Consider the following 19,061-nt stretch of genomic DNA (forward strand, 5'->3'; position numbering starts at 1 on the left):
AAAGAAATGTATGTGCAATTTCTCTCAAAAATGACCAATTTTTTATTCCTTCAAATTCTGTAATTCTGTTCTTCACTAAACATTATATTACAAGTCCTTTCTCTAAGACTTTGCACAAGCTATATCAGAAATTCCTTCCTTCCTCATTTCTTTCTCAAAGAACACATTTTGTTGTTGTTTAGTGGTATCTGACTCTTAATAACCCCATTTAGGTTTTCTTGGCACAGATAATCAAGAGTAGTTTGCCATATCCTTTTCCAGCCCATTTACAGAACTGACACAAACAAGGTGAAGTGACTTACTCAGGATCACACAGCTAGTAAGTATCTAAAGTCAGATTTTAACTCAGGAAAATGAATCTTCCTGACTCCAGGTCTGGCTCTCTACCAACTTATTGACTGGAGATAATGTCAATATTTGGAGTAGTAATCATTTTCAAAAGTGAGGTTGACATTTCTCCAGGCTTAATTTAGGGTAGTCAGGTAATTTAAGTTGGAGAAAGGAACAAAGTGAGAAGTATTTAAGAAAAGGAGATTTACCTAGCCATATTAGGGGAAATGATAGGCAGCAAGGATATAGTACTGGTTCAATTAAACAAAGGGCCATCCGAGGGAATATAATAAAGATGACAATACTACCTACACTAATCTATTTATTTAATGCTATCCAATCAGACTCCCAAGAAACTATTTTAATGCCCTAGAAAAAATAACAACAAAATTCATATGGAAGAACAAAAGGTCAAGAATTTCAAGGGAACTAATGAAAAAAAAAAAATCAAATGAAGGTGGCCTAGCTCTACTTGATCTAAAACTATATTATAAAGCAGCGATCACCAAAACCATTTGGTATTGGCCAAGAAATAGATTAGTTAATCAGTGGAATAGGTTAGGTTCACAGGACAAAATAGTCAATAACTATAGCAATCTAGTGTTTGACAAACCCAAAAATCCCAACTTTTGGGATAAGAATTCACTATTTGACAAAAACTGCTAGGAAAAATGAAAATTAATATGACAGAAACTAGCCATGGGCCCACACTTAACACTGTACACCAAGATAAGATCAAAATGGGTGCATGATTTAGGTATAAAGAATGAGATTATAAATAAATTAGAAGAACAGAGGATAGTTTACCTCTCAGACTTGTTGAAGAGAAGGAATTTGTGACCAAAGAAGAACTAGAGATCATTATTGATCACAAAAAAGAAAATTTTGATTATATCAAATTAAAAAATCTTTGTACAAACAAAATTAATGCAAACAAGATTAGAAGGGAAGCAATAAACTGGGAAAACATTTTTACAGTTAAAGGTTCTGATAAAGGCCTCATTTCCAAAATATAGAGAGAATTGGCTCTAATTTATAAGAAATCAAACCATTCTCTAATTGATAAATGGTCAAAGGATATGAACAATTTTCAAATAATGAAATTGAAACTATTTCTATCCATATGAAAAGATGCTCCAAATCATTATTATTCAGAGAAATGCAAATTAAGACAACTCTGAGATACCACTATATACCTGTCAGATTGGCTGAGATAACAGGAAAAAAATAATGACAAATGTTGGAGGGGATGTGGGAAAACTGGGACACTGATGCATTGTTGGTAGAATTGTGAACAAATCCAACCATTCTGGAGAGCAACCTGGAATTATGCCCAAAATGTTTATAGCAGCTCTTTTTGGCAAAAAAATGGAAATTGAGGGAATTCCCATCAACTGGGGAATGGCTGAATAAATTGTGGTATATAAATGTAATGGATTATTATTGTGCTATAAGAAATGATGAGCAGATTCCAGAAAAACCTTGATTTATATGAACTGATGCTGAGCGAAGTGAGAAGAATGAAGAGAACATTACATACAGTAACAACAATGTTTTATAATGATTAACTCTGACAGACTTGACTCTTCTCAGCAAAACAATAATCTAAGATAATTCTAAAAGATTCATGATGGAAAATGCTATCCACATCCAAAGAAAGAACTAAGGAGTCTGAATGCAGATCGAAGTGTACTTTTTTCATTTTTTTGTTTGTTTTTTCTTTCTTGTGATTTTTCCCTTTTGTTCTGATTTTTCTTTCACAATAAGACTATGCAAATACACTTAATATGATCGTACATGAATAACCTATATCAGATTACTTGCAATCTTGGGGAGAAGAGAGGGAAAGGAATAAAGGCGAAAATTTAGAACTCAAAGTTTTATAAAAGTGAATTTTGATAACTATCTTTACATGTAATTGAAAAAAATTATTAAGTGGGGGGTAAAAAAACACAAAATTAATCAAGAAAATTCTTAAAAGGTGAATTTATTTGAGTATTTGGAAGAAGCTATATATTATCATGCTTAACATCTGATAGGCAGAAAATGACCAAAAAATATATATATATATACCTTCAGATCCTTAATGTCTTCAAAAGGTATTTGACATAGTTAAAGAAATACGGGATCTGGACTGGATTGGTTCTCTTCTGAGAATTTTAAGAGGGGGTAAAAATAAAGAATGTAAAAGGAATATACTAGTATAAAAAGGAGGAAGAAGGAAGAAAAACTTACCATTTTCCCTAAGAGGGGTACATGAAAAGTATATAACTTAGAGGAAGGAGTTGGGGGAGTGGACATTAGATGAACCTCATTCTTATCTGAGATTGACAAAGGAAGTTTGACACATATATTCATTCATTTACACATATAAAAATACATGTAGTTTGGAATAGAAATAAAGCAAATTCATCAAGGAAAAAGGTGAGGATAGGGAAGAGATATTAAAAGGGAAGACACTACTAAGTTCCTAAAGTCCCAATTGGAAAAAAAATCTATTATGAATTGCTAATATGTCATATTCACCCCCATCTTCTTTTTCCAAGTTTATCTTGTAGCTCTTGACCTCCAAACCCCCAGAATTTCAGTCTTTTCACAAATATATGTGGCATGTGTATGATCATTTTTATCACAGTGGTTAAGAAGGTAGTTCTGCCTTTTTTTTTTTTTTTTTTTTTTTGGCTGAGGCAATGGGGGTTAAGTGACTTGCCCAGGGTCACACAGCTAGAAAGTATTGTATCTGAGGCCATATTTGAATTCAATGGTCTTCCTGACTTCGGGGCTGGTGCTCTATCCACTGTACCAACTAGCTGCCCCTTGCCTTTCTGTTTTTCTGCTGGTGATTTTGGTTGTATATGTGGCCAGTATGATCTCCACTTCTTTATCCACCTTTTCAGGTAGACAAGATCTGCCCATGCATCTACTTCTCAAAAGACTTTCTGTGAATTTCTTTAATTTATTCTGTAAACCACAAGACAATTATTCTGCTTAATCTCCATGGACTATGCATGAATAGACAATTATATAATAGAGAAGGTTGCATATCTATAAAAGTAGGACTCTTGTTGGGTCTTTTCTATTCAATTATATGATTACACATCTTTTCAATTTGATACTTGGTCATGTCTGCAAAAGTATCGGTCTCCCAAAGTCCTGAATACACTACGATCCCACACATTGAGTATAACCTGATCCTGGCTCCCAGAGCCAAGAAGACTACATCTCCCTCCGGGTTCCAGTGATTAGCACCAATTCCATGTAATCTCTTAGCATCCATTAACTTTTACATAAAAAAAAAAAAAATTACTTCAAAGACAGAGGCAAAACAAGCTTATAAAAATTTTGGTTTAGAGCAAGAGTACTGGGGAGATGTTTTGGGGAAACTAGATTTGCTCTGGAAAGTGCCATACACATCCAGAGAGAGAACTATGGAAACGGATGTGGATCAAAGCATAATATTTTCACCTTTTGTTGTTATTGTTTGTTTGTTTGTTTGTTAGTTTTTTTTCCTTCTCATGTTTTCCCCTTTTGATCCAATTTTGTGTGTGTGAATGTGTGTGCAGCATGGGTGTAATGTTCTTCTCTAAAATATAATGTTCTCTGGGAGCAGGTTTCTTGGGGAGCTTCTGGGAACAGCCTTAGTTTCAGTTCAGTGTAATAATCACTTCAAATGCAGGCAAGGATTAAAATCCAGGTCCTTGTCTCCTTCAAAGTTGCCCAGTTAGCTTTCTTAGAAGCCTATCTCTCGCCTTGGTTCCGAGAGCTCTTGCTGCTAGTCCTTTGTCTCTTCCAGCTTCTGCCTCTAGCTCCCTCCGAACCTCACCCTGCACAATGGTAGAATATGGAATGAATCTGACTCCACCTCTGAAAGAGTGGGCTTGTGGGCTTCTGTCTTGTGAATCTCCCGAAGTCAATGCTAGTTGAGGCTCCTGGCTTATATATGCTCTCTAAAGGTGTGAACTCTAATGTGTGAACTAATGTGTGAACTCTCTTAAAGGTGTGAACTCTAATGTGTGAACTCTCTTAAAGGTATGAACTCTAAAGATGTGAACTAAGTACATAAGCACTGTCTCTATCAATTCCAGTGACTTAGCACCTTGTTTCAAGTTCTAGCCCATAACACATGGGAATATGGAAATAGGTTTAAAAGAATTACACATTTAGCCTATATTATTGGAGAGGGAGGAGCAGGGAGCAGAGGGAGACAAATTTGGAACAGAAGGTTTTGTATAGGTGAACATTGAAAACTATCTTTTTGGGGCAACTAGCCCTGAAGTCAGGAGGACCTGAGTTCAAATCTGTTCTCAGACACTTAATACTTCCTACCTGTGTGACTCTGGGCAAGTCACTTAACCCTAACTGCCTCAGCACACACACACACACACACACACAACCTAAATTTGCATGTATTTGGAAAAATAAAATAATATTAAAATAAAAAAAATTAAAAGATGTTTTGGGGAAAGTTGTAATGACATGTAAGAGATATGTGTTACAGAGACAGACTATGGAACATACATAGACATCCTGTAACTGGTTCCAATCAACTAATTAGTCACATGTGAATAAGAATAATCTTATTATTATTCTTTGATTACTACAGAAGGATTCCAAAAACCCCTCAGCTTTCCCTAATATCTCTTCATTCCATTCACTTCAAAGCGATCTTCATGATTCCTTCTTTCATGGTGTTCAGTGAAGAGAATGGCATTTCTAAACTTAGGAATTTCAAAAAGTCAGGAAATCAAGTCACCCCAAGAATATATCCCAAGTGTCCTTAAATTCATCTCCTCCTTAGCATCCTCCAAATGGACACATTATGCACAAATACCATACACCCATTCCATAATTATTTTTTCTTTAACATGTTCACTTTTATTTGAACTGGTCTTAAGTCAGTGTACAGGTAAAGCTCCTCCCTTTCCCCAAGTACTGGTATTAATCTCAAAACTAGAGGGGAGATTGTAAAGTTTTCGTTCACATCGATGTTGAGGGCAGGGAGGGAATTTAGGGGACCATTTTTTATGGCTCTGACAATTTTTTTTTTTAAATCTATCTGTAGAGCAGGATAGTCTTCCTAGAGGCAAGTAACCAACTCTCTATAATAGTGCATTGTACAATATTTCATTCCATAATCTTTCATTATGCTATCTTTCCCTTTCCCATACAACTTCTAACCCTGACCTATTCTTCACCCTCACCACTCTCCTTCTTTCTCTATCTTGATCCCTTGGTGAACTAGTTCAGTTTATGTTCTCCAGTCCATAATCCACGCCTCCCCCCATGCAACAGTCTTGGAATATTTTCATCATATATTATTTTGGCTCCTATTTACATTCTGCTGAATAGGACTGGCGAAAATATGAAGCCTTTCTGAGTTCAGTTCAAATATAAATTATATTATCTCAAGTAAGCCCTCACTGTGGTAAGGCAATTCTTTTATACCCTCAACTAACTCAATATCTCACTTACATCAGGAGGTAATTCTAAACCAATTCTTTGATGAAGATACATATCTGAAAATGGAGGTGATGTAAAAACAACAGAAAAAAAATAAATAAACCAGGTTGATGGCTTAAATTTCAATTTTCATGGCCTAAGTTATTTGCAATTTTATTTTGAAAATTTTTATTTTTTCCCAATTACATGTATTTTGACATTCTTTTTTTTTTTTTTAATTTTGAGTTCTAAATTCTCTTCCTCTTTCTTTCCCTTCACATCTCTCTGAGACAGAAAGCAATTGAATATAGTTTACAAAGGTCACAATTTTTAGATGCTAATTTAAGATACTTCCGTTCTTAGGACAAGCTTCCTGTTTTCAAAAATAAACCTGAATTAGGTGTTTGTTTGTTTTAACTATATCAATAAAAAGAAGGAAAGAATGTTAAAAGAAAAAGCAATGAAATGCAAGTTTGAAAGCCTGGATTCAAGTCCCATTTCATCTAGTGGGACTTCAATTCATCTTGAATTAAGAACTTCACTCTAGAAACTCCCTTGGGAAGAAGAAATAGTATTGGCTCTGGAATCCGATCTTAATAGCTGTGTGATTCTGGGCTTCACTTCACTTCTACGGGAATCTGTAAAATGGGGAATATAGCACTTATACAGAACTTTAAAGTAACAAAGCACTTTACAAATATTATCTTATTTGATCCTCCCAACAACCCTTTTAACTGATGAAGAGACTGTGGCAGTCAGGAATCGTCCAAGAATTAAGTGCAGAAAGAGTGATTTCAACCCATTTCTTTCAGACTCCGGGACCAACGCCCTTTCCACTCACTACACCAAGAGGTCTCTTTAATAACGCCTAAGACCTAGGTTCAAATTCTGACTCGACCCACTACGCGGGCGACCCTGGCTGCGTCACTGCCCCTTCCTCTGCCTCAGTGTCCTCGTTTGTAATATGCGAAGATTGATCTAAAAAGTGCGTTCCAGCTCTCGAGCTAGTATCTTATGTGTTAAGGCTTAGCTTCCTGTATAAAATGAGGAGGAAGGAGATGGCTCTTCTTAGTCCTTTCCTAGTGGTAAAATGCTAATTCTATAAAAGATCCAGCTCAAGGACCCTAAGCTAAAAGCAATTTAGGGTACCAGTTCCCGCCGCTTCGGCTCCTTTCGAAGGCTCGTTCTGGTCACGTGATGGATGGCAACTCTTCTTTCCTTACCTTCCCCCATTCGCCTAAGGAGCCGGAGGTGGGGGAAGGGTGGTAGAAGGGAGTAGACGCCAAGCGGAAGTGACGGGAGTAAGTACCGGAAGTGGATCTAGTTGCCTCCCCCCCACACACCTCTTGGTCCGTCCTGATTGAGCTCTCTCCCCTCACATTCTTCTAGTTTAGTGGCAGGTTTCCGAGAGAGTCAAGATGTCTATTGAGATCGAGTCGTCCGAGTGAGTATTGGGGACTGGGAAAAAGCGAGGAGAGGGAGGGCCGCGCCCCGCAAGAGGGGAGAAAGAGGCGGGAGACTAGGGACATGTCCTGCGGCCTGGAGTCCGTGTCTGATCTGACGGGCCAGCCTGGAAAGAGAGAGTCCCCCTCAACCCCCATCTCCTGCCGCTTCTTCCTGCCTTTTTTTAATATGGCTAAGGGAAATTACCAATAACCTTAAGGTCATAGGGCTGAGAGTTTGGAAAGGACCCCGAAAAGGCCTCTAGTACTTTTTATAGATGAGGAAACAGGATTTTTTTTTTTTTTTTTTGGCACTATTCTCTCTCAGCACCTTACAGTGATAAGCATTGAACCACTACACCAGGGCTTTATTGACTGGGATTGTGTATGTAGGCTAGCCAGCCTGCTTCTTGCTGTCATCTTATTCCCCAAGTGCATTCGATCTATTTCCCTCCCTCCTTAATGTTTCAAGTTTAAGACTCTAGTTTCCTCATTTCCATTTTTCAATATAGTTAAGAACTAATAACAAAGCATTTTGTATTAATTAAGCATTTTTGTATATAAAGGTAAAGGGGAACAAGTCTAGAATTATTTATACAGTGAAGTGAGTGATGAAAATACCACAATGGAAGAATAGAAAATATTGTTAATTTATTTATTTGTGATTCTTAGCAAAAACAAGTTTCAGTTTCTGGACAAAGCACTAGCCTGGCTAGCAAATTCCATGGAGCATGAATTTGCTAATCTTAGGGTTGTGTGTTCATTCTAGATGGGTTGTGTTTTTTTCTTGTTTTTAATAAAAGGCAATGTGATATAAAGGAGAGAGGACTGCACTTGAAATCTAAAAGACCTGAGTTCCAGTCCCATTTCAGTTTCTTACTAGCTGTGTTATTCTGTGCAAGTCATTTAACCTCTCTGTACGTCAGTTTTGTCATCTGTAAAATTAAGGGGGGTTGGGCATAGTTGTCTCATCCTTTACAACGCCAAATACTTGATCCTATAGTTAAACTCATGGTATATTTCTTCTTTTTTAGTGTTATACGTCTCATCATGCAGTACTTGAAGGAAAATAGTTTACATCGAGCCTTAGCCACTTTGCAGGAGGAGACAACTGTGTCACTGAATACTGTGGACAGCATAGAGAGTTTTGTAGCAGATATTAACAGTGGACATTGGGATACTGTTTTGCAAGCTATACAGTCCCTGAAATTACCAGACAAAACACTGATTGATCTTTATGAACAGGTAAAAATTTAGCATGATTTATCTCTTTTAAAATAAAAATTAATATGTTCTGACACGAATGCCATTCAGTGTTTCTAGTAGCAAAAGATTCAAAGAAGAATTGTTCTTAACTCAATGATGAAATTGTGTTCAATACATTTTAACTTTTATTAGAATTAATCTCCCTTCTCTGGTCAGCAACCTGATCAACTGTCCTTCTATCTCTACTGTTGTCTAACTTCTAAATTTATTCTTCATCCTAATTCTTCCATTTAGTTACTCTTGGCCTCATTTCTCTTTCCTCCAGTTTTAGCCCTGTGTAAACCAATTCGCTGATCTTGGCAATTTTGAATGTCTTCTTAAGCCCATTGTTCTCTGCTCAACTCTGGTCACTCCCATCATAACTTTGCTTTTTAACTACTATAGAGTTAATGAATGCTCCTGCAAGAAATAGTGAAACTACATAGACTGAATCCACAACCAAATATGTATTATTTAGCTTCTGTTGATTGTTTAAATACTTCACAACAATCCTTTTCTTTCAGTAGCTATTGCAAGCCTCAATCTTCCTGCTTCTCCCCAATACCTCTCAAAAGATAGCCTCACCATCTGCTTTACTAAGAGCAGAATGAACACTTTATTTTTTCCTCTACATTTCAAAACATTGTCTTTACACTCATCCTCAACTCCTTTTTTCCTGTCTCAAGAGAATGAAATGATCCTTCTCTTTATAAAGGTTAATACCAAAAGTTGTGTTTTTGATACTTTTTCCTTCAGCCTATACTATTTATAATAATCTCAAGTCTTCATTTTCTCCCCTATTGCCTATCTTTTTCCTTGCCACCTTATAAATATATTTCCCCTATATTAAGTGATCTTGCAATATCTGGAAGTTACCATCCAGACATCCAGATCTCTCCTCCCTTTCAGTTCTGAAAGTGCTGAAAAAATAAGCTACGTTCCTTCCACCACTTCCTACCCATTTTCTCTTCAACCTCTTGTAATGTGACTTTCAAGTTTCATCATTCTGTCATAAAAATCACTATTGAGACTCCTTCAAATTGGATCACTAATAGCCTTTTAATTGCTAAATCCAGTGGCTTTTTGTCAGCACTCATCCTTGATCATTATTTGGTCATGGCTCAACCTTTGGAATTCATATGCTTTCCCTGGCTTCTGCTATCTCTGTTTTCTTTCTCCTTTCCTGACCAGAAAAAAAAAAAATCTTCAATTTGTAAGTTATGTAAGATTCCATCCCAGTAGTGCAAGGCTGAATCAATATTAGGAAAACCATAAGTATAATTGATAGTATTAATAACAACAACAACAAAAAAAACAGAATTCATATATTCAGTGACAGAAAAAAAAACTTTTGACAGACTACAACACTCATTTCTGTTTAAAACACTAGGAAGCATAGGAATAAACAGCTTTCTTTAAAATCAGTAATAAATATATATATGTGTATATATAAAACTAAGATCAAGCAATATCGGTAATAGGGATAAGCAAAAAGCCTTTCCATTCAAATCAGGGTGAAGTAAGGATGTCAGTTATCACCATTAATATTCAGTCTTGTTCTGAAAATGCTAGCTTTGGCAATAAGACCTGAAAAAGATGTTGAAGGGATATACATAAGCAGTGAGGAAACCAGTGTATCATTTTTTGCCAATGATATGATGGTTTACTTAGGAAATTGTAGCGTTAACCTACAAAAGTAATTGAAATAATTAACAACTTAAGGAAAGTTACAGGATTTTAAATAAACTCACAAAAATCATATTGTCAATAAAACCCAGCAGAAAAAGGAAAGAAATTTAATTTTTTAAAAATTTACCAACAGTTTAAAATACTGCCAAAACACATTGTATGGATATAATTATAAAGCACTCTTTATTTAAATAAATGCAGATCTAAATAATTGAAGAAATATTAATTGCTTAATGTTAATTAGCTGGCTGAGCCAATATAATAAAAATGACAGTATTACCTAAACTAATTTATTCAGTGCCATATTAATCAAATTATAGAGAATAACTATAGAGGTTTTTTTTTTGTTTTAAATCATGACAATTCATCAGGAGAAACAAAAGATCAAGAATATTAAGGAGAATAATGAAGGAAAAAAAACTAGAAGGAAAGGAGAAAAATAATATCAGATCTCAAATTATACTACAAAATTGTGATTATCAAAACCATTTCATATGAGGTAAGAAATAGATTGATCAATGGAATAGAATTAGGTATATATTATGCAGAAGCAAATGAGCTTCTACCTAGTGTTTGATAAATCCAAAGATCCCAGTTATTGGGTCAAGAATTCATCTGACAAGAATTATTAGGAACACTAGAAGGTAATCTAGCCAAAACTAAGCATACATCAATATCCTGCATCAAATCAAGATAAGCTTTAAATGAGTATATGATTCAGATATAAAGCATGATATACACAAATTAGTATAACATGAAAGAAATTAACTTGTTGGATCTGTAGAGAAGTTCAGAAGAAATAAAATAAATAATTTTGATTATATACAATCAAATTAGATTTTTTTTAACAAAACCAATGCAGCTAAAATTAGAAGAAAAGCAGGAAGTTAGGAAAAAAATTTAGCAAATTTTTCTGATAGTCATCTTTTCTAAAATATCTAAGAAACTGAATCAAATTTACAAGATTAAGAGGCGTTCCCCCATCAAATGATTAAAGGATATAAATAGGCAGTTTTTGAGGAAGGAAATCAAAGCTATAAATTTTATGAAAATATGTTTCTAGATCAGTGATGATTGGAAAACTGCAAATTTAAAAACCTTATACTCATCAGATTGACTAAATTGAAACTAGGCTCCAAAAGCTATGCAATTCTGTTCACCCTTTGACCCAGCAGTATCACTATTAGGTCTGTAGCCTAAGGTCAAAGAAAGAGGAAAAGGACCCATATATTTACAAATATTTTTAATTAATTTATTTTATTATAGTTTTTATTTATAAAACTTATGCATGGATAATTTTTCAACACTGACCTTTGCAAAATCTTTTCTTCTAAATTTTCCCCTCCTTCCCCCAACCCCCTCCCCTAGATAGCAAGAATTCCAATACATGTTAAAATTTATGTTAAATCCAATATATGTATACAGTTATCTTTAATCCATATATGTATACAGTTATCTTGCTGCACAAGAAAAGTCAAATCTAGAAAGAAAAACAACCTGAGAAGGAAAACAAAAATGCAAGCAAACAACAACATAAAGAATGAAAATGCTATGTTGTGTTCCACACTCAGTTCCTACAGTCCTCTCCCTGGATGTAGATGGCTTTCTTCACTACTGAACAATTGGAACTGGTTTGAATCAATTCATTGTTGAAGAGAGCCACATCCATCAGAATTGATCATCATATAATCTTTTTGTTGCCATGTATAATGATCTCCTGGTTCTGCTTGTTTCACTTAGCATCATGTTTACAACTATTTAAGAAATTTTAATAATTCCATCAATTGGGTAATGACTGAACAAGTTTTGATGTGTGACTATGATGAATAATTCGATGCTATAAGAATGATGAAGGAGATTGTTTCAGAAAAACCTGGGAAGATTTCTATGAACTTAGCAGGAAAACAATGTACACAGTAATAGCAATATTATAAAAATAATCAACTGTGAAAGAGTAAATGACTGATCAACATAATAACCTACCACAACTCTACAGGTCTCATAATGAAACATGCTGCTCACCTCCAGAAAGAAAACCCAGAGTACAATTTGAAACATTTTTTTCTGTCTTTCTTTTTCTTGAAACAAGCCTTGTGGAAATTCATATGTCCATATTTTTTTATTATGGGTTTTGTTTTTTCTTGCCATTTCAGTAGATGGAGGAGAGGGGATAGGAAGGATAGAATTTGGAATAAAAATAGAATTAAAAAAAAAAACTTTTCAAATTAAAAGACAGAATCTAACTAGCTAATTCAACTTTTATCTAAATAGGAATCCCTAAAGAAGTAATCATCTAGCTTCTACCTACAGATCTCTAGTAAACAAGAGTCTCTTAACTGATGAGAATCCTATTCTTTTTCCCATAGGTTCTCATTAGAAAAGTTTTCCTTGTATCAAGCCATACTTTGCTATTTTGTACCTTCTACTTCTTGCTACTAGTCTATCCTAGCAAAGCAAAACAAATTTCTCTTTCACGTATTTGAAGAGAGTTACCATGACTCTCCATGTAAAGAACCTCCATCTTTCTATGACATGATCTGGAAGACCCTCCCCTGATTGCCCTTCTGAATGTTCTCTAGCTTAAAATGTCCTTCCTAGGATGTGCCACCCATAACTGAACACAGTACTCCAAATGTGGTCTGATCATGACAATCCAGGTAGACTTTTTCTCAATGCTGTGTCTCAGCACAACCTTAAGGTCTCTTCTCTTGTAAAAGTTATAGATAAGAGTGATAATGCTCATATAACTATAGTACAAAAGATCATAGTAATAAGGATGTACTGCAGACCAGCCAAATGAAGAATAATTCTTTAACCATTCCTTCTCAATTGTTTTCTGGTTTATTTTTCTCCTCCTGGCTTCCAAATATTTCCCCAATGCTTTGCCCTAGGGTTTTTTCTCTTTCCTTTCTATACAGTTTCCCTTAGTGATCTCATCTATTTCTATGGATTCATTTGTCACATTTATGCAATTATTGCCAATTCTATATAAGTCTAATCTCTTTGCCGACTTCCTTAATCCTACAAATCCCAACAACCTAATGGACATCTTTATTTGGATGTTGCAATTCAAATTCAGCTTGTACAAAAAGGAACTAAAATTCACCACCCATCCATCCCTTTCCTTTGAACCCCACTATTTCTATTGATGATATCCTTATCTTCCCAATCACCTAAGCTGAAAATCTCCTAGACATCTTTGATTATTTCTTCTCCCCCATTCAATCATTTGTCAAGTACTGTCATGTCTACCTCCCAAGCATTTCTTGCATTCATTTGTTTTTCCCCATTCTCACCAGCAACATCCTATTTCAAGCTCTCATCACCTCTAGCCTTTAGCACTATAATGGACTTTTCGTTGATCTTCTTGCTTCTGTTTTCTCCCCTGTCTTCATCTTTCACATAAATGCCAAAATAGCCTTTCTAATAGGTCCAAACATGTCATTTCCCTGCTCAAAAAACCTTCCAACTTAGGCCTGTTGCCTTCCTTACTAGTGAGTTTTCACATTTCTTCTCTCAGGTACTATACTCTTCAATCCAACAGAGTGCCTGTTACATTGTAGGTATTTAATAAATGTTAATTGATTAATCATACTGGAAAGATATTCTTCAAATTCAACATGTTGCCTCCCACCTCCATACTTTGAAACAAGTCATTTATTTAGTTTGTACTCCTTCATCCCTGTCTTTCAGAAATCTTTTTCTTTATCTCCCAACCAAAAGTGTTATTTCCCCACTCAAATATTGTTAAAGCATTTGTTTCCCTCCTTTGCCCCCATCACTCCCTCCTTTGTATTTTATATAATTGTGTACCCATTACCCACCAACCTCAACATTATATTGCACGACGCATGTGCATATGCATGCACATGCACACACATATACTTTTCTCCTCTCCAAGAGAATATAATATCTTTTGAGAATAGGAGCTGTCTTTGTCTTTGTCTCCAGCATGTACCTAGGATAGTCTTGCACATCTTAACTACTAAATAAGCTCCTTAAGGTCAGGACTTCTTTCATATTTGTCTTTGTATTATGCTTAATAAATGTTTGTTGACTGAACTGCTTAAAGTAAAATGGAGAAATTACTTCATATTTCTTTTATGGTTGAGCACAATCATTATCAAATGGAAATCCTTGATATTGATGACTGCTGATTGATCAGGGCGGTAGCTGTGTTAATTTCCCAAAATAAACAACAACGAAGTTTGTTTCTCTGATTGACTTCTTTCACCTGAACACTTAGAGGCCATTGTAGGCTTATTAATTGGCCTAATTTCAATATTATTATGTCTTGGGGAATAAGGAGGCCCAAAAAGAGGGAAAGGGATGCCCAAAAAGAGGGAAAGGGATAGGGTATAAGTCATTGGAACAGTTAGAACATACAACATTTATTAATTGAGTTCACTATCTTTAAGGACATGGTTTGTGGTACCCCAAAATAATTACAATAATAACATCAAAAATTACTGATTACTGATCACAGATCACCATACGGGATATGATAATAATGGGAAAAGTTGAAATATTGTCATTATTATCCAAATATGACACAAACAATGTGAGCGCATGTACTCTCAGACTTGCTTGAATGTGCTTGACATAAGATTGCTATAAACTTTCAATTTGAAAAAAAAAGTAATATCTTCAAACTGCCATCTGCAAAGCAAAACATATTAAAATTAAGTATGCCTGTACTTTATATGCCGAGAGGAAGGAAAACTAATAGATTAAAAAAAAAAAATGATAACTGGAGAGTGCAGGATTTATATGCAATGTTGTAATCACTTTTGTAGGCCAATCAGGTTAAAAAAAATTAATTTCCTAACAACTAATCTCTTAGCAATCTTTTTAGCTCAAAAATGTAACTGAAGTTTTTAAAACTTTGAAAATGCTAATTCTTTCTTTCTCATAATTGTCTAGGTTGTCCTGGAATTAATAGAACTTCGTGAATTGGGTGCTGCCAGATCTCTTCTAAGACAGACTGACCCCATGATCATGTTAAAACAAACTCAGCCAGAAAGATATATTCATCTTGAGAATCTCTTAGCCAGGTCCTATTTTGATCCTCGTGAGGTAAACTTATAACATTGAAAATATTAACAAGTCTCCCACTATGTTTCTGGGATTATTTTTCCTCATTAATTTGAATCAGTTTTTAAATACCTATATTATTAGAGGACTAAAAAATTAAATTGCAAGGGACCATAGCAGTCGTCTAAAGTTTCTTAACCTATATATATATATATATATATATATATATATATATATACTGTATTTCAATATCATTGGTTGCCTTTATGACATTATACATTTCATTTCATTCATTTAAAAACATTCTGAGAACCAGGGGGAGGGGAGTCCATAATAAAAAAAAAAAAAATCCACTTATTAAAACCGACTGATCTAAACCAACTTCTTAATATTAACAAATGAGAAAAAATGAGGCTCTATAGATTATATGATTTTCCTAAGATCACACAAACATAACAAGGCAAAAGTAGGAGAAAAACTCAGGACTTTTGAATTCAAGTTTTCTGCTTTTTCCACGACGCCCCTAGAAATTTGCATCACTTAATTCTTTTTAAATGTATTTTCTAAATATTTCCTTTTAAACAAAAGATTTGTACTGGATAAAGTAAAATTGTTCAGAAAATTGTATCAGAACTCTTGATAGACTTTCCATGTTAACATTGATACTTTTTAGACATAGCTTTCTGCAGGAACCTTAGGGATATGTATTTAAATGTATGAAAATATGTATTATTGTACATACTTTACCAAGCCACCAGCCAAAGGGTTTTCCATAGTGTCTTAAGTGTGAATTATAATGCTTTCTCCAAGAGGTTTCTATCTTTAATTAGTATGAACATGACATTTGAAATCCAGCTAATTTAAAAGCATAATTTTAGTAATGATACCTCATATTTACATGGTGCTTTAAAAATTCTTGGCTCCCTCTGTTAGTTGGAATACAAACACATTTAGCTGAAGGTTCCAAAGTGAGGATGCCCAAGGTTACGTGGCTTATGAGTAGTAGAGATAGGACTTTAATTAGTATCTCCAAACACCAGTATTCTTTCCTACTTCTCAGTAGTTTGTCTTCTTTCTTATTATCAAGATATTTAGCTTTCAATAATGGGCTGGCCAGGAGTAAGAATGTAATAGTATCAGAATGCATAAAAAAATAGGAGAATAAAAGTAATGCACTTAAATTTCTGAGTTAAATTGATGTAGAATGAATGGATGAAACACACTCTTGACTGCGAGAGTTATTAGAGTGAAAGGTTGTCATGGAAATACATCATCAAGCATTTATTAATGCTGGCTGTGTTCCATTCCCTGGGAATGTATAGACAAAAATGAAACAATTCCTTCTCTCAAGGAGGTTACATTCTATCAGGGGAGTTATAATGTTCATGAATAAAAATATGTACACAATAAATACAAAGTACATTTGGCATGGGCAATAAGGCTCTGGCCAAAAGTGAAGATTAGTAAAGGTTCCATATAAAAAATAGCACTTGAGCAAAGTTTTGAAAGATAAAAGATCTTTAGAGGTGGAAGTGAGAAGAAAATAGGCATGTGGAACACAATAAAAGGATGTGGAGTTGGAAAATGCAGTTGTGTCATTTGTGAGCAATACAGAAAGCAACTAGTGTTTAATAAGACTGAAAAGTTAAGTGGGGGCCAGATTATGAATAGTTTTAAATGCTGTACAGAGTAGTTCATATTTTATCTCAGAAGCAATAAATCAAGGGTTCTTAGTTTTTAATTTAGAAAAATCATTTTACTAGTAGGGGAAAGGATAGATTTAGAGAAGGGAGAGACCAATTAAGAAGGCCTGTTTGGAGAACATAACTTTATTTGCAATGCAAGTGTAAGATAATGAGGGCCCAAATTAGGTTGGTGTCCAAGTAATAAGAGAAGGCATCAGCTACTAGAAATGTTTTAACAGATAGAAATGGTAAATTTTGGTAACTAAATGGATATGATGATGAGGGAGCATAAGGAATCAGAGGTTGGGAACTTGGAAGCTTAGAAGGGTGGTGGTACCCTCATCAGAAATAAGAAAATTCAAAAGAAATATGGTTTTATATCCCTGAAGTCAGGAGGACCTGAGTTCAAATTTGGCCTCAGACACTTAACACTTCTGGCTGTGTAACCCTAGGCAAGTTACTTAACCCCAATTGCCTCAGCAGAAAGAAATAAATATAGTTTTGTCCAGAAAGATAAAAAGTTCTAATTTGGACATACTATTTGAAATATTCACCTAACAATTAGAGATCTGCAGCTAAAACCCAAGGGAGATGGATAAAAAATTTGAAAACTATCTGCATAAAGATAACTACACTTATGGGAACTTGTGAGTTCACTGAGAATGAAAGATTAAAATTGGACTCAAAACTTAATGTTAGAACCATAGTTAGGAGACACGATAGAGATGATGAACCAGCAAAGGAGATTGAGAGGGAAAAAAAAACAATAGCCAGATGGGGAGGAAGAGAATCAGGAGTATCACAAAAGCCCATAATGAACCTAAAGGCCAGACCAAGAGGAAAGGGTTGGGAAAAGTGTCAGATCTTAAACTGTAGTCAGGAATGAAGTTTAAAAGGCTTTCATATTTCCATCATCTTTATAGTCCAACCAAATTGAAATCTCCTTCAGTGGCAACATTCCTCCTTCTGTCCTGTGCATTTTTGTTGGCCATATATGCAATGTACTCTCTCTTCCCCACTTCCTCATAAAATATCTTGCTTCCTTCAAGATACTACTCAAATATCCTAACTGCTCATGCCCACCTTCCCTCCCTAACTGCCTTACATTTATTTTGTATTTATTCCATGTGTATATATATTATCTTCCTTAATAGAATTTAGGCTCCTTGAAAATAGCACTTATCTATTGTGTTCCCAAGCTCAGCACAGTACTGACACCTAGCAGTCATCTTATACGTGCTTGTTGATTGGTTTAGCAGTTGTTTAGCAAAGTTTAACACTTTGGAAGGAGGTCTAGAAGCCATATTTCAAGGGGTCAAGAAGTGAATAAGAGGAGAGAAAATGGACACAACTAGTGGACACAGATTTTCTGGGAATTTTGGTGTAGTAGCAGGGAGAGCTATAGAGTGATCATTGGCGAAAGTGACAGACTAATAAGGATTTCTTCAGGGATAGACAAGATTTAGGTGTATTTATAAGAATTAGGGAAGGAAATAGTAAACAGTGAGGTATTAAAGGTAAAAAAGAGAGGAGAGATAATAATGGGAAAAGATGGAAGAGAATGAAATCAAAGATGAGAAGGATCACCTCTTCATCAGAGATTAGAGTAAATCAAGAGGGAGTGAGGCATGATGACGTCAGGGAGTTCCAAGAAACAGAGAAGAGGCAAATGACCTCTCTTTTCTCAGTAATGCTTGTTAGGTCCTCAGCAGAAAAGGTGGCAGTAGGGAGAATATATGATGGAAGGCTTGACAAGAAAAGAGAAGCTTTAAAATAACTTCCGGAGAATGAACTAGAGAACAATTGGGGAAGAGAAAGAAAGAGGGAAAAAGTGTTATCTTGCTATGTAGTGTGATGAGTCTCCTTTTTTGAAAGTTTTTAAGAATAGTATGAACAGTGATCAGCAATTACTTAAATTGCTTTAAACATAAGAATGTACAAAGTGATTTTATGTTGCCATTCTTCTTGTCTCTGAAAACTTGGTATGAAAATTCGGTATCTTTTTTTAAAAAAATAAACTTATAATCCATAGTTCAAATAGTTTTCAATAGTGATACTTATAACATTTTCTTTCACTTGATAGATTAACATTTTTTAACATAACTTCAGTATTGTATCTAGTTTCTGACATACTTCTCTCTACTATTATGATCCAACATAATAATTTACACTTCTGTAATATTTTTAAGGTTTAAAA

At 34.8% G+C, this 19,061-nt stretch overlaps 1 protein-coding gene across 1 annotated transcript in view; it reads left to right on the forward strand.

The window, feature by feature from the left end:
- Positions 1 to 7,093: 7,093 nt before the first annotated feature.
- The window catches only part of SMU1 (SMU1 DNA replication regulator and spliceosomal factor), a 28,863-nt gene continuing 16,895 nt past the window's right edge, over positions 7,094 to 19,061 (forward strand). Inside the window, exons 1-3 of the mRNA XM_051995479.1 lie at positions 7,094 to 7,213; positions 8,246 to 8,456; positions 15,069 to 15,221. Coding sequence (XP_051851439.1) covers positions 7,188 to 7,213; positions 8,246 to 8,456; positions 15,069 to 15,221 — 390 coding nt within the window. The 5' untranslated portion in view covers positions 7,094 to 7,187. The remainder of the gene's footprint in view (positions 7,214 to 8,245; positions 8,457 to 15,068; positions 15,222 to 19,061) is intronic.

Source organism: Antechinus flavipes, chromosome 1 (genome assembly GCF_016432865.1).
Source record: "Antechinus flavipes isolate AdamAnt ecotype Samford, QLD, Australia chromosome 1, AdamAnt_v2, whole genome shotgun sequence".
In the NCBI taxonomy this organism is placed as follows: Eukaryota; Metazoa; Chordata; class Mammalia; order Dasyuromorphia; family Dasyuridae; genus Antechinus; species Antechinus flavipes.